General features: G+C 50.7%; 2 protein-coding genes across 2 annotated transcripts in view; one reads left to right on the forward strand and one right to left on the reverse strand.

The window, feature by feature from the left end:
* Positions 1–10,475, reverse strand: part of TBC1D16 (TBC1 domain family member 16) — a 79,761-nt gene extending 69,286 nt beyond the window's left edge. The window contains exon 1 of the mRNA XM_082678876.1: positions 10,408–10,475. The gene's annotated coding sequence lies outside the window, so the exon portion shown is untranslated. The remainder of the gene's footprint in view (positions 1–10,407) is intronic.
* An 858-nt stretch (positions 10,476–11,333) lies between these two features.
* The window catches only part of CCDC40 (coiled-coil domain 40 molecular ruler complex subunit), a gene marked incomplete at its 5' end in the record, with an annotated part of 42,078 nt that continues 38,859 nt past the window's right edge, over positions 11,334–14,552 (forward strand). Inside the window, 3 exons of the mRNA XM_082678790.1 lie at positions 11,334–11,362; positions 12,822–12,882; positions 13,311–13,742. Coding sequence (XP_082534916.1) covers positions 11,334–11,362; positions 12,822–12,882; positions 13,311–13,742 — 522 coding nt within the window. The remainder of the gene's footprint in view (positions 11,363–12,821; positions 12,883–13,310; positions 13,743–14,552) is intronic.

The following is a 14,552-nucleotide window of genomic DNA, read 5'->3' on the forward strand; positions in this document are numbered from 1 at the left end:
TTTAAAAGGAGGGGGCCCTTAGCAATGACCCAGAGACCTGTGTGGCCTGGTCCGTGCTCTGGTCTGCACCCTCTCGTCTTCTCCCACGTTGCACACGTGATGGACAAACATGGTTGTCACACTACCTACACGCTCCAGTGAGAATCACTCTCATTACAGGCCGGCTTGTACTGTAAACCGGGCTCTGCTCGTCGGCAGCTGAGATGGTGACTGAGCCCAGGCAGAGCTGCCCTCCTCAGGCCCCAGCCGTTCCAGGGGCCCACCGGCCACAGCTTCCTCATTTGAGCCAAAGGAAGGAGCCTAGAGCAAGCTCTCCAAACACACCCTCCCTGCCTGCATCCTCAACCCCTGCAGTACTTTCCCCTTGAATCCCCCTTACTGCCTTATTTTGCTTCTGTTTAAAGAGATGGCTTGTTGCTATTTACAACGCAAGGCCCGTGGGTCCAGAATGCCTCACACTCAGCGGGTCCTGCCAGGGGCCCCTCACCTCCATCCCGGTGGGGAGCGACGATCACCTGTCGTCCTCTTTACCACGTGGGACCGCAGTCCCCCCCAACACAGCCCCCAGCTCCACCAGCACAGCTCGCGTCCTGTAGCTGACCACCGTGGGGAAGGCGACGCGCTGCGAGTCAGCAGAGGCTGGGTTCCTTGCTCAGTGTGAATTTCTATTCGGCTCCCAGCATCCAATTGGCAGCGTCCTAATCTGGCAGTTCTACCCGAGTCCTCCAGCTGGTGAACATAAATCTGAGTTTACTCCCCACCCTGTCAGAAGAAAGGGAAGGAAAAGAATCCCAAAGGGCACAGTTGCTGCCAGGCCACCTCCCAGATGAGAATGGAGGCCCCCCCCGCCCAAAGCCCAAGACAATGCCCTTGGGGTGCAGTTGCCCCACATCAAGCAGGGCCCGCTAAAAAAGCACAGCTCGACTGAAACAGCACTGGTGCCCAGAGGCTCTAAGGTCATCTGATTCAGTGCTTCTCCAAACCAGGGGGCTTTAAGAAACTCATTGGGCAAATCCCTACACTCTGACCCAGCAGGTCTGGGGGAGAGGGGCGCCCAGGTGACACATCCCCGTTTGAGATGGGGAACCATTCACCTACTGCTCCCCTCCACCCCCAGAGGAAGGTGGAGAATTGGGCTCTGACAGAAGGTAGACCAGCCCCTCTGACGCTCAGGCTGTGCTGTTATCAGCACAAATTAATGACATGTCAGTGGCTGCCCAGGGCCACCCCCCTCTGCATCCCCTGGTTTGTCACCAGTTGGGTGTTAAACAGGATGAAGGGGTGGGTGCTGGGTGGTTCCAAGGCTGCAGAAGGCCTCTCCTCACTGGCAGCCCAGGGCCTATCTGTCACCTGGTTAATAAACATGGCTCTAGCCCACGTGTCACCCGGAGTATAGGAACGTGCGGCTGTGTCCAGGGACGTGGACTGGAAGCAGATCTGGAGAACTGCCTGCAGAGACACCCCGAGCGGAGGCCCCTGGGCTTCAGTGCTCGCTGGTCTGGCAACGAGACTTGACTAATCGTGATCTGGCCCAGGGCAGCTCTCTGTGTACCTGCCTGTCCTTCAGGGCTGTTCCAACGAACCCGGGATGGTGGGAAGGTTAATGGTCAGTCATGGGGCTCCTTCTTCACAGATAAGCCACAGATGTGCAGAGACAGCGCCCAGCTCCCCTAGGGTCTCTAGATCCACCTGACCAAAACCCCGTCTTGGGAAGCAACGGGCCCCTCTATACTATCATTTAAGTCATCCTCCTAGATTTCTAAGGTCTAGCCGTCCTGGACCTTCACTGCCCACTGCTGGGATCATTCCCTGTGTGCTGACCACTGCCTTGCTGAAGCTGCGTCCGGAGCAGAGCACAGGTCTGGGCTTCCGATGGGCAGTAGCTTGGGCGGAGAGGAAGGCCAGAGGCTGGGGGAGGGCTGGGGAGGGGATTCGGTGGAGCAGGGTAGCGGCGAGGAGGGCCTGCCCCCAGCACCTGCTCCCCTCACTTCCCTGACCAGCTGCATCCCCTGCGAAGCCCAAATTGCATCCCTCTCCAGCCCCTCTGTTGGCTGGCTCTCGGGCTTCAACGCTTTGCCTTAGAGGGGAAAGGTCTTGGCCTTGGGGCCCCAGGCCCCTCCTCCATCCAACCCTGCCTTCACGCCCCACCTACAGGCTCCCGTGGGCACCCTCTGCACATGCGCCCCCCTCTCCTGACCCTGAGGCTATGTCCTAACTGGGCGCTCCCACAGGATTTAACAGGCTGGGGGCAGGGCAGGGGGTGGGGCCAGAGAAATAGGGGCAGCCTGGGAGGGGCACCCTGTCTCCTCCAGGGCACTTGTGGGCTCTGTGGGGGGCATGTGACTGCTCCACAGCAGGGTCCACATCACAGCCTGCAGGAGGCGCAGCTGGAAGGTTTCTGGGGAGCACTACATGAGGGGCAGGGCTCCGAAGGAAACTGGAGGCGATCCTTAAAGGATATCAGGGCTGGGGCTCAGGCCAAGGAAGTGGGTGATGTCCAGGCACAGAGGCGGGCTGATGCCTCCAAGGGGCACGTAAAACGGAGGGGAGACTGGTAGGGAGGGCGGCAGAGCTAATCAAGGGCCTGGCGCCTGCACCGCGGGCTGGGATGACAGGGGCTGTCTGGAAGACGCCACCAGGAAAAGCAGCAGCAGGTGCACAGGGAAAGCTCCCAGCCAGAGGAGCAGGCCCAGGTGGAGAGGAGGGAAGAGTCCTGGGAACGGATGGGGTGATGGCCGCACAAGGATGAGAATGCATTTAATGCCGTAGAACTGTGCACTTCAAAGGGGTCAATATTCAAAATCTGCTGTGTGTACTTTACCACAATGAAAAAATAATAATAGTGGAACTTGGAGAGGGTATATGGACTCTCCATACTTCCTGCTCATTTTCTGGTAAACCTAAAACTGTCCTGAAAAATAAAATATATTAATTTTTTAAAAAGACGCTTGGGACCAGGAAGCTTGCACCCAAAGAGGCCAGGCTGAGGTGGAATCGTGTGGATGGAGGCAAGGAAAAGGACAGGGAGCTCGAGGCCGGCAACAAAGGGAGCTCTGGTCCCCGCACTGCCAGCAGGCTGCCAGCAGCAATGCCAGGGCCTGGCAAAGACCAAACAACCTGATGGGAGATCTTCCTAATGTCCTTGAATCCATAAGACGCATGACCTTGAATGGTTCTTGATCCGACGTGCAGAGCAGTTTACACCCATTATCTTAGGGACCCGGTGTCCTGCAGGGAACAAAGATCCCCACCTCCCTGGGAGACCAGAAAACTGTGCTCCAGAAAGGCTGCCGGGTACAGAACCCAGAGCAAGCAGAACACCCAGGTCCCCTTCACAGGTCTAGGGCCTTTCTAAGGGCCAGACTTATTCTCCTTATTACCCAGATAGAGTAGGGGACCAGGGTACATAGCACAATCTTTAAATGCCATCAGCAGAGATCCTAAAACACACAAAACCAGTGAAGCCTGTAGCCAGAAACAGCTATCTGACTTTTCACATCGCTAGTAAGGACTTAGAGTTAATTGAAATCAAAAGAGCAGCTCGAGATGCTCAAAGCACTTTGTACGAATATTATAAATCCTCTCCCCAAATTCTGAGAGATGAAGGTGGATAGAGAAACAGCTCCAGGTAGATCAGTGACAATGATTAAAAAAACCTCATTCTCCTCGAATGCGTTCACTTAATATCATTGCTTTAAAATGGTTATGTCTCCATCAATATTGTTGATTTTAGATTATAAGTTCCTGAGTCCAAGATATCTCTGAGAAGATCTTTTTATGAAGGGCCTACCAGAATGCCATTTTCAGTAGAGTTCCAAATGCCATGTTTTTGTTGATGGAAAGGAGAACGATGCCAACCTGGCAGTTGGCACAAGGAATACAGAGATGGAGTCAGGCCAAGATCTGGAATGTGCATTAGCTTGGGTGTACAAAAAAAAAGGGCAATGATTTTAAAAGGTATAAAATAAAAATGCCAGTGCTGGCTTTTAACCATCTCTGATCGATACCTGATTACAAGTTGAATTTTGTGCTGCTCTGAGCTGTCAGGGACCACCGACATTTTTGCAAAATAGGCTATTGTGTAATTCAAAGGAAAGATCAACTTGGCCTCCCCCCAGAAAAAGCACACACCCTCATAAAACAAAAGACTCTCTGCAGAAACTCCCTGACTAGGGAGTCATTCCTTCCTATTAACCTGCAAGTCTTTAAGAATCAGAACGCCTCTGAGGACTGTTCTTGGCGCTCTGTCGTTCGCAGCAGTAAGTCACACTGGCGATGAAAGTAGCTCAGGTTTGCTTCCAGGAGGAGGGGCTTTGGTGGTGGTTGCAGGAGGAAGATGTCAGAAACGGCAGTAGCCCCAAGAGAAGTAGCTGGGGCTGGGAAGGGTAGCAGATTTCTTCTTTCACAGCCCTGTTCAGAACTGGCCCTGCTGCTGGGTTGGAGCCAGTGGGCAGCAGCAGGCCTGCTGTTAACCACACACGTTCCCTCCTCCCTCCCCCTGGGGACCACTTGGCCACTGACACTTGGCCCAGAGGCAGTGAGGGGTGGGGCTCTCCTCTAGCTTATGTTTCCAGGGATGAAGTTAAGGCATCTATTACCCAAAATTCGTCCCCAAGATTTGGTGATTTATATCCAGGGAAAGAGAGTCCTCCTAGACAGACAGGCAAAGTCACCAAAAGCCAGAAATGAGCAAAACGCGGATGAAGAAATGACACCCTTTAGAAGAGACACAAGTCTCCCCTCCCGCTTCCTTCACAAAGCACTTCTATCTCGAGTGTATTGGTTTCCCATGGCTGCCGAAACAAGTCACCATAAAAACAGGGACTTAAAACAACGGTGTATTATCTGGCAATTCCAGAGGCCAGAAGTCAACCCAGGTCTCACTGGGCTAAACTCAGGTGTCAGCAGGGCTGTGTTCCTTCCTAAGGCTCCAGGGAACAGTCTGTCTTCCTGCCTTTTCCAGCTTCTGGAACCCGCACAGATCCCTTGGCTCGTGGCCCCTTCCTCCTCCTTCAAGGACGGCAATGTGAGTGGAGTCCTTCTCATAGGGCATCACTCTGACACTGACTCTGGGCCCCCCTTCCACTTTCAAGGACCCTGGGATGACATGGTCCCACTGGATAATCCAGGACAATCTCCCCACCTCAGAGTCACCAGATTGGCAACCTTAATTCCATCTGCGACTTTAATCCCCGTTGCCACGTGACCTAATACAGTCACAGGTTCCCAGAACTAGGAAGAGACATCTGTGGGACTATTCTGCCGACCACACTACACCTGTGGTAGGGTGGGCTTTCTATCTCCATTGACTATCAAACCCCCATTCAGAGCCACTACCCAGGCCTAGACCCTGCAGAGGGGAGACCTGGCTTCCGTGTCTCTGAGGGGGCAGCAGGACAGAGAAAAGCTGCACACAGACCAGTGCCAGAGCCTTGGTTCCTGTGCTGGAGGCTCCATCAATTCCCAAACGGGAAAACAAATAGAGCAAAGGTGCAAACGTCTCTTGAACCTTCCTAGTGAGACCAAAGAAACAGGGCAGCCTGGAGCCAGTAGCAGAAACGCTCTGCCCAGACTTCTCCCATTCACTGTTCTGTACTGTGTGCCTGCCTCGGGGCCGCCCTGGGTCAGCAGGACAGGTGCGGTCCTAGCAGCTCACAAGCTGGCAGTTCCTACACGCCTGAGGGTCGCAGCCCACACCCACCGTGACAGCTGTTTGCAGCAGCTAGGGGGAGGCAGGTAGGGAGTGGGGCCACTGCAACCTTAGGGGGACGTGTCATGGGGCAAAGCCCACAGGTGATTCTTCCCCTGGCCTTGTCACTGTCACACTGCTCAGGAGCAAAATGCCCTGAGCTCTGGTCACCTGCCATGTGGCTGGGAGAAACCGGTTCACCTGCTTTGCCCTCAAAGCCCAATCAACAGAGTTGGGACAAGGCAATGCCATCTTAAACACAAGCCAGACACACGCAAACAAGGATCGTTTTCCTCCCACAAAACATCTCTGCTAACACACCTGGCAGGAGGCCCCAGCTCTCTCTACCGCCCCAGAACCAGGCACATGCACCATAGTCTTTTTGGGAACCCCGAGATTTGAGGTTCACTGGGTGATATAAATCCTGCAGATCAGGAACCCCGTTCTTAGGGAAAGGTGGGTCTCCTTCAGTCTCATTACCCAGATAAGACACCTGTGAGATGATATCACCCCTCCTCTCAGTTGTATTTAACTTCAAATTATGGGATTATTGCAGAAGAGAAATACATTTGCTGCACATGCATTCAGGATTCACAAGAAAAAGATTGTGGCCCAAAGATAGGGCTGCTGTGGGTGGGGCCTCTGTGTAGAAATGAGGACCAAAACAATCGACTTGCAGTTAAATTGAAGGAATGACGCTTAGGGCATCAACTCCAGAGCCAGAGGCTTGGGCTAATTGCCATAAGGAAAAAGGACCTTCAGGAGGCCGTAACTGGAGAAGACAGCTTCAGAAACGAGGGTGAGGGGAGGTCTGGTGGCCTGCTTAGCTGTGACTTTCCTCTTCCAACTGTCCAGTTGTCACTTCAATTGTTACCAATGCCTGGAAAGTCCCAAAGCCTCTGCCTCTCCCGAGAGAAACCATCTGCTGCCTGTGCCCCTCGACAGCAACCCCCCCCAACACCATTTCCCTCAAAGAGCCAAGGAAGGGGGCCTGCAAGAAGAAACAGACTTAAAGATGAGTCAGGATTGAGGACCAAGGAAGGACTATACCCAAAAGGCAAGGATAAGTGCAAATCCAGCCAGGAAAGCAATGACCAACCCCATAGAGGATGAGGTGCATCTGACTTCTGTACTGTGCCTGTTAACTTTAACACACAGAGTTTCGCACTATCTGTGGCAAAGGAGTAGCTAACGTACCACAAAACAGAGATCAAACTGGGGGGAAATGTACTGACAACACCCCTGGAATGCAACACAACCGATCTTGCCCAGGGAAAGCATTTTAGCTACAGAAATTGAAAAATGAAAGGGTGTCCAATGCCATCTGTTAAGTATGCGCTTTGCTCCGATTCCAACACCGGAAAGTGTAAAGACCAATTTATCAGACTGTTGAAATCAGGATCAGGGTCATTCAGTGGAAAACCAGCATATACAACAAGGTGTGCAAGCAGGTGCGGACACAGGCTCAGGGTGTACCCATGTTATGGTGGTTTCTTTAGGAGCCAATCCAGAAAGAGCATGGAAAAGACACAGCCACATCTCTATATGTGGTCAGGTGAGTCCATACAGATGATTCCTCATCTTGTACATCAACTCTAAACACCTGCTCAGACTCGCCGCCCAAGGCTCAGGCAGAGAAGGGCGTGCCATTCAGACTGGATAATGAATTTGGGTTTTCTGTTCTCTCCTTGTGCTAGCTGTATGACTGAAGCTACCGCAGGCAGACGTCGAACTCAGTTGCAAGTGACCTGATTTCTCTCCTCTCTGAGGATGTCTTTATCAGTTCAGGAGATTGGAGTAAAGGACATGCTTCAGATCAGATATCATCAGACAGCTCATCAAAGCAGATTCATTAGAGATGCCAGACCAGGTGCCCAAAGTGTATGTGGGTGGTCGGTAGCATCAAAACCAACAGCACCGAATTGAATGGGAAAAGATTTCCTATATTATTGCTCCAATTTTTTTCTTTTTTTTTTTGGAGCAGGAAGTATGTGCCTTCTTTTCTGTGCATTGGCCTCATCTATTGTATCTGTAATAGATTGTATTCATCAACCTAATACAGCTACAACAGAACAATGTACAATACAATGTACACCAATAAAACCACTGCTCCACTCCACTCCACTCCACTGCTACAAATCCATCATGTTTAAAGCCATCCTCCCCAACTGTACCACTGTACGAAATTAATTCACTAATCTTACAGGAGAGGATTCAGGCCTGTAAATAACAAAATTGGGGACCCTCAGCCAGATGTGAGGGACAAGTTAAAATCTTTATTCCAGATTTGTGTTGCCAGGCAACCTGATCATCTTGGTCCCTGGGCAGCCCACAGGGACTCAGCACCCCACAAAGTTACAAAGATAAGAATGTAGGGCTTCCCTGGCGGTGCAGTGGTTGAGAGTCCGCCTGCCGATGCAGGGGACACAGGTTCGTGCCCTGGTCCGGGAAGAGCCACAGCGGAGTGGCTAGGCCCGTGAGCCATGGCCGCTGAGCCTGCGTGTCTGGAGCCTGTGCTCCGCAACGGGAGAGGCCATAACAGTGCGAGGCCTGCGTACCGCAAAAAAAAAAAAAAAAAAAAGTAAATATACCTAAATGGAGAATTCCACTTCTGCTTATGATTAGCTTTCCATCTGATGGCCCACATACACATGGAAACAAAACCAAACGTTTTTACCAATCTAGTTAAATGTGAAAAATCCAAATGATGGTCATTAATAATAATTAAAAATTTATAGTACCAAGCACTTCAAATGTGCCAGGCACTAGGTATTTTAGATAATTGTTGCAATAGAACTTTGTGGTAGGTGGTATTACCCCCATTTCACAGATGCAGAAAACAAGGCACAGAGGTATTAAGTCAGTACTATGTACCAGGGTTGGTATTTGAACCCAGCAGTCTACATTTGGAGGCCATTTTTTAACCAGTGCACTGAGCTACCCAAAGCCCGAGGCAGGGAGACCAGCACATTTGTAGGTAGGGTTCTGCAAACCCAGTAGCTGTCTTCTCAGATGCCTTTACACTGAGGCCTAGGGAGCTCTTTACAGACTAAACTGAACTGATATTAGCAGCTAGTGGTGACATGGATTAGTCCCCACTCTCTTGCATGTTTATGAATCACTTGGCAGAGTGAACCATGTTATTTGTCTGCAAAAAGGGGGGCAGGGAGAGTGTGTGCATGTGAATCATAGGGTCCAGTTACAAGAGGGGAGGCACTGTGCTACAATGGTTTTCTGGAGCTGGAGCATCCTGGGCCCAAGGCCTCTATTACTCTCACTCCTGGATGTGTGAACTTGGGGAATTTACTTTAAGTGTCAGTGTTCCCACCTGTAAAATGGGGATAACCTCAGTACTGACTTTATGGGTTTGTTTAGTGGGTTCAGTGAATTCATGCATGATAATCAGAAGCTATTTACACAACAATTATCATGTCTGAAGGATTAAAAAATTCCACTGATAAGAACTTTCCTTAGTCATATTCTGAGACTGCTCACCATAAACACTCCACAAGCCAAGCGTACTCAGCAGAGAACGAGTCTCCAAATACCAACAATGAATAGCCATGAACAAGCTTCACAGTTAATACTAAAATGCATTCCTAACCTTAATAATTCTTTGTTTGCAAAAGTTTTCCTGGTTCTTAAAAGTGTTTAATGTTTGCTAATCAATTAAACATTAATGTTTCTAATGAGGAATTTCTAAAACTAACACACAGATTTTTTAAAAGTTCTCTAATCAATCTCTGACAGACTTAGAATGGAATTCACGAAACTGGGCCTTTGCACCTGCCCTTTGATAATATGCTCCATCACATGGCCGTTTTTTGAGAACCATTTCCCTCTTCTTTCCAAATTAAAGAATTGGTGCCTGCAGGTGGTAAAGAAAGGTCGGTGGGACCAGTCACAGGGGCTGGCCAACCAACCCAGCTTCTCCTATGAACTTGAGGAGGCAGTAAAACAAACTTTACGGTAAGGAAAGTGAACGTATTATGTCGTTTTCTATTTCTGAATAGAATCTGAACTAGACTGTGGCCAACATATGACACCAACTTCCGAGTGTGGGAATAACAGGATTTCAAGATTCACCGCTTCTGGCAGCGTTTCTTGGGTTATATTTAGCAATCTTAAATTGCCTATTTTTTTTTCCTTTTTCCTTTCTTTCTTTTTTTTTTTTTTTTAAAGAAAAGAACAGGAGGAAGAGACCGGGCCTAAAGGAAGTGAGTTTCCTGACATGCGGCTCTTAAACAGTCGAACCACCCACCCTAAGGCCGGGAATGGTAAGCGCGCGCGCTGTGCGGGTGGAATGCACACTTTAGGGGGCTGTGTCGGCGAACGGCGGGCCCCTACAACTTCTCATTCGCGTGCTCTGACGACCAGCCAGACAAAGACCGCAAGTTCTCCGGCCCAAAGCTCCAGACAGGCAGACACCGAATCTTCCCGAAGTAGGCCCACTCCCGGCCCCAGGGGCCCGCATCCGCCGCGGAGAGGGGGCCCAGGGATCTCTCCGCGTGATCCGGCGTGCTCCTGCCCGCCCGGCTCCTGCTCCGGCCCTGCACCTCTCTGGGCTGCGGCCAGACCCCGGCCCCTCCCGGGCCCCGCGGCTGCAGGCCCACGCGCCCCACGCGCCCCCACCCCGTCCGGCGGAGGGGATGTGCCCGGTCCCCCGCGGGCCCCTTAAACCCCGCCCCCGCGGCCCCCGGCCTGCCCCAGATACCCACCCGGGTCCCGCACCGGGGGCCGGATTCGCGCCGGCTCCCGGAGCCGCCGCCGCCGCCACTGCCGCCGCCGCCTGTGAGGAGCGTTGGGGCGGGGACGCGAGGCGAGGCCCGGCCCCCGGCACGCCCCCCGGGCCAACCCGGCCCCCGGCCCAATCAGGCCAGCCCCCCAACCCCCAGGTCCCAAACGGGCTCCAACCCGGCCGCGGAACTGCCTAAGTCACCTTCCGCCCTCCGACCCCAGGATCCAGCCCGGCCGTCCGCATCCCGTTTCGGGCCTCGTTGCCCGCCTGGGACTCCGGCCCCAGGACTTTGCCCTGGAAGGAAGCCCCGAGCCCCCAGAGTGAAGGCAGAACCCCTAGGACGCTCCACATGCGTGCTCGCCCTCTCTGTTCCACCCTCTGCGTTTGTTTTTCCTATTTTGAGGTAGGAAAAGAACACCAACCATCAGGAGACCACGGGGCATCCCTCTTCCGCCAAGAATTCTTCTTAGGAACCCCGGGAAAGGGGCGCTGAGGCCCCCAGGTCTGCAGATGGACAGGCGGGCACTAGGAGAGGTCTCGGCATCCGAAGGTGCAGCCGGCTACGGAGCCCCTCGTGCCCCTACCTCCGCCTGCCACCCTCAGGGCACTTAGCCGTCCCAGGTCCCCGGCTCCCCGAGTGCCCTGCTCGATCCCCCGGGGAGCCGGAGTTGCCCAGCTGGACGCACGTTGACATGTTTGTCGCTTTACAGAAACTGAGCCAGGAGGGGTAGAGCTCGGCCTTAGAGATAAAGATGGAGAAAATGCATATTTATCCTTTAATATATTTACATAGTTAGATGTTCTGTGTTTCTAATGCACATAAATGGCACAAAGGCCGTCCGCCCCGCACACCCAGCGCGTGGTCCTCGCCAGCCGGATGTTGACGGCGTCGCGTAGCAACGGGAGATGGCGGAGCCTGGCGGCCGGGCTGGCGGGTAAGCGGGCCTAGGGACCTTGGGTCTCGCAGCGGCCCCCACGCCTCCCCCTTTCTATATCCCCCTAGGCGCCCCTTCCCTTCCATGTCCCTTTCCCCTCTCCTCTGCCCCTGCCATCCCCACCCTCTGGGCCTTTCCTGCCCTCCCCGGCCACCCCCACATTCCGGCGCGCCCTTCTCCCTTCTCACCTCGCGTCCCTTTGTCCTCTCCCGTACCCTCCCCTTTTCCCCTCGCTCCGGGCGCTCCACTCGCTGAAACCCGGGACTTCCTTGTCCCACAGTAACCATGACAACCACTGTGCTTGGTAGTCCCTGCTGCAGAGCCCCGAGAGCAGGGGTCTCTGTACTGGATGCTGCCCCAGCGAGGTGCTGTGACAGGGAGCATCAGCCCAGCCCCCCGCCTCCCTCCCCCTCACCAGGGTTGGAGGTGGCAGGCGATGGGCCGGGGTCCCTATGGTCAGGCAGCCCCGCCGTGAATGCCTTGAGCACACAGATAGACCGTAGTAAGGTAAAAATACCAGGCCTCTGTTCTCTTATGCTTTGTTTAAAAGGATAGAAACTATTTTAAAGAATTTAACCTTTTACATTAGACACTGCTGTATTGTTTCTTTTTTTTCTTTTCTTTTTTTTAAGGTAGGTCTACATGTACTGACATGGAAAGAAGTCTAGATTACAACAAATGAAAAGACTAAATGCAAAACAGTATATATAGTGTGATCTCTAATTTGGGTGGGTGGGTAGCTTTAAATGCATAGAAAAATATTTGAAAGAAGATACCCTTAAATCTCTTACTTTTTACCACTGGTTATCTTGAGAAGGAGAGGAGAAGTCACAGGGGATTTTCATTGTCTGTCACATATTTGTGTATTAGTTTTACTTTTTAAAAAAATATAGTTTTTTTCTAATTAGAAAAAAAACAATTTTAAAATGTGACATTCTTGTACTCTCTACATCATGGGGTAATTGGCACTTCCCTGGCGGTCCAGTGGTTAAGGCTCTGCACTTCCACTGCAGGGGGCACGGGTTTGATCCCTGGTTGGGGAACTATTATAAAATCCCACGTGCTCTGAGGCATGGCCAAAACAAAAAACAAACAAACAAAATTCACGGGGAAACTAACCAAGAGTTTCTAGGGTATTTGTCCTTTTTGTACAATTTTCTCTTATTTTGCATTTATTTTCCCCAGTTTTGTCACAGACAGAGGTATATTTAAGGTGACTTTTCTAGAGTAATCTACCTGTTCCTTTAATGTTTTGATAATTGCATTTTTCATTCATTCTTGGCATGACTCTTTTGTGCCACTAGTGCTGGTGTTAGTGACAAAGTCATGGCCATCAGCCTAGAGGGAAGGCAGATAATTAACGAGTAAATAAGTAGATATACAGACATCAAGGAGGTGATAAATGCCAAGAAAAAGAAAGATGTTATTTGAAACTGCTAAATTGTTTCTCTGCCACCAGGTCTCACCTGGAAGGCAAATCTTCTGAAGGAGAAGAGGACCAGAATCATGAAGGCAACAGGGTAAAGTTCCTTATGGGATGAATTATTCTGGGCTGTATTTACTAAGAATTAAAGAGAGTTCAGACTTTCTCAAGAAAATTGTACGATGATCCTATGACCTTACTGTAGAACAGACTCAAGTCATTTGCAGAGAAGCTCAATTTCCTTCCACCCCATTCTGAAGTGTTGGTGGCTGTTCAGGAATGCCTCGGATATCCTACAGTTAGATTGCCCTGAGTTTTTCAGAGGTCATTTCCTGTAAAGAAGGATGCAAAATAATTACCAAAAACAGAGAGCAGATAAATTAAAGCATGAAACATAATCTCCTAGCGATGCTCAGAGTGTGTAGCTGCAGTTTTCCCATCGGTGTAATTACCTTATTAAGAATAAAACCTCACAAGACCCTTTATACTTTGTATCCTGATTTTTTTCCTGCTACATGGCTACAGGTATCACCGATAGAGAAGAGCAGTGACCAGAGAAATGAAGAAACTGAGGGTGCTACAGAGCATTCTGAAGGGGAAATCAAAAACGATGGGGAAGTCTCAGCGCAGGGGAAAGATGAAGACGATGAGGAAGTCGAAATCCAAGGGGGAGTGGAAACAGAAGAGGAATTCGAATTTGAAGAGGAGTTAGAATCTGATATTGAAGCCACGGCCCCTGAAGGGGAAGTCACTTCTCCAGATCTGGCTTACTCAGACATCAGTCCTGGGGAGGTGGCCAGAGATGAAGTTGGCCCCACACACCGGCATGAAAGAGCAAGGAGGAAGACAGGTCTTGAAGACAGAGAGGCCCCTGGCCCATCCAAATCTAGAGGAGTGGGGGTCATCTCCACAGAGCCCTCCCAGCAAGTATCAGGCTCATCTGAGCAAACGGACCAGGAATCGGTGAGTAGCCTGAGGTCTGTTTTACACAAGTGTTTTACTGCTCAAGTTGTTTGTACTCCTATGTGAGGAACTCAGGGTACACTATAAATAATTCACATTGCAATCCCTGTTAGAAATGGCTTAGTAAACTTAGGTCTCAGGATCTACCATCAAATGCCAAGAGTTTCTGGACCCTCCCTTGCTGTTCCCAAACCCAAGTTGGGAACATTCCATGTAAGGGCATCTAGGTGTCCAGTCTCTGGAGCAGCACTGTCCAGTAAAATTCTGCATGATGATGGAAATGCTCTTTATCTGCTCTGTCCAATATGGTACCCATTACTCACTTGTGGCTATAGTGCACTTGAAATGTGGCCAGGGACATGGAGGAACTGAATTTTTAATTTTTTGAAGATTCTAATTAATTTAAATTTATATAACCAATTGTTACAAGTGGCTACCATACTGGACAGTGCAGTTCTAGATAATGACAATAGTTACATTCTTATAATTTTCATTTTTTAATTTTTTTTAAAGATTTTTTGTGTGTACCATTTTTAAAGTCTTTATTGAATTTGTTTTGGGGTTTTTTTGGCCAAGAGGCATGTGGGATCCCAGCTCCCTGACCAGGGATCGAACCCACACCCCCTACATTGGAAAGCGAAGTCTTGACCACTGGACCGCCAGGGATGTCCCCTCATTTTTTAATTTTTAAGCAAGCACAGACTTACAGAAAAATTGGAGTACCATAGAACTTTTAATATTTTTAAGCATTTGAGAGTAAGCTGTCGATCCGATACCCCATTGCCTCCTAATGCTTCCATGTAT

Source organism: Grampus griseus, assembly GCF_964374135.1.
Source record: "Grampus griseus genome assembly, chromosome: 20".
NCBI classification, from domain to species: Eukaryota; Metazoa; Chordata; class Mammalia; order Artiodactyla; family Delphinidae; genus Grampus; species Grampus griseus.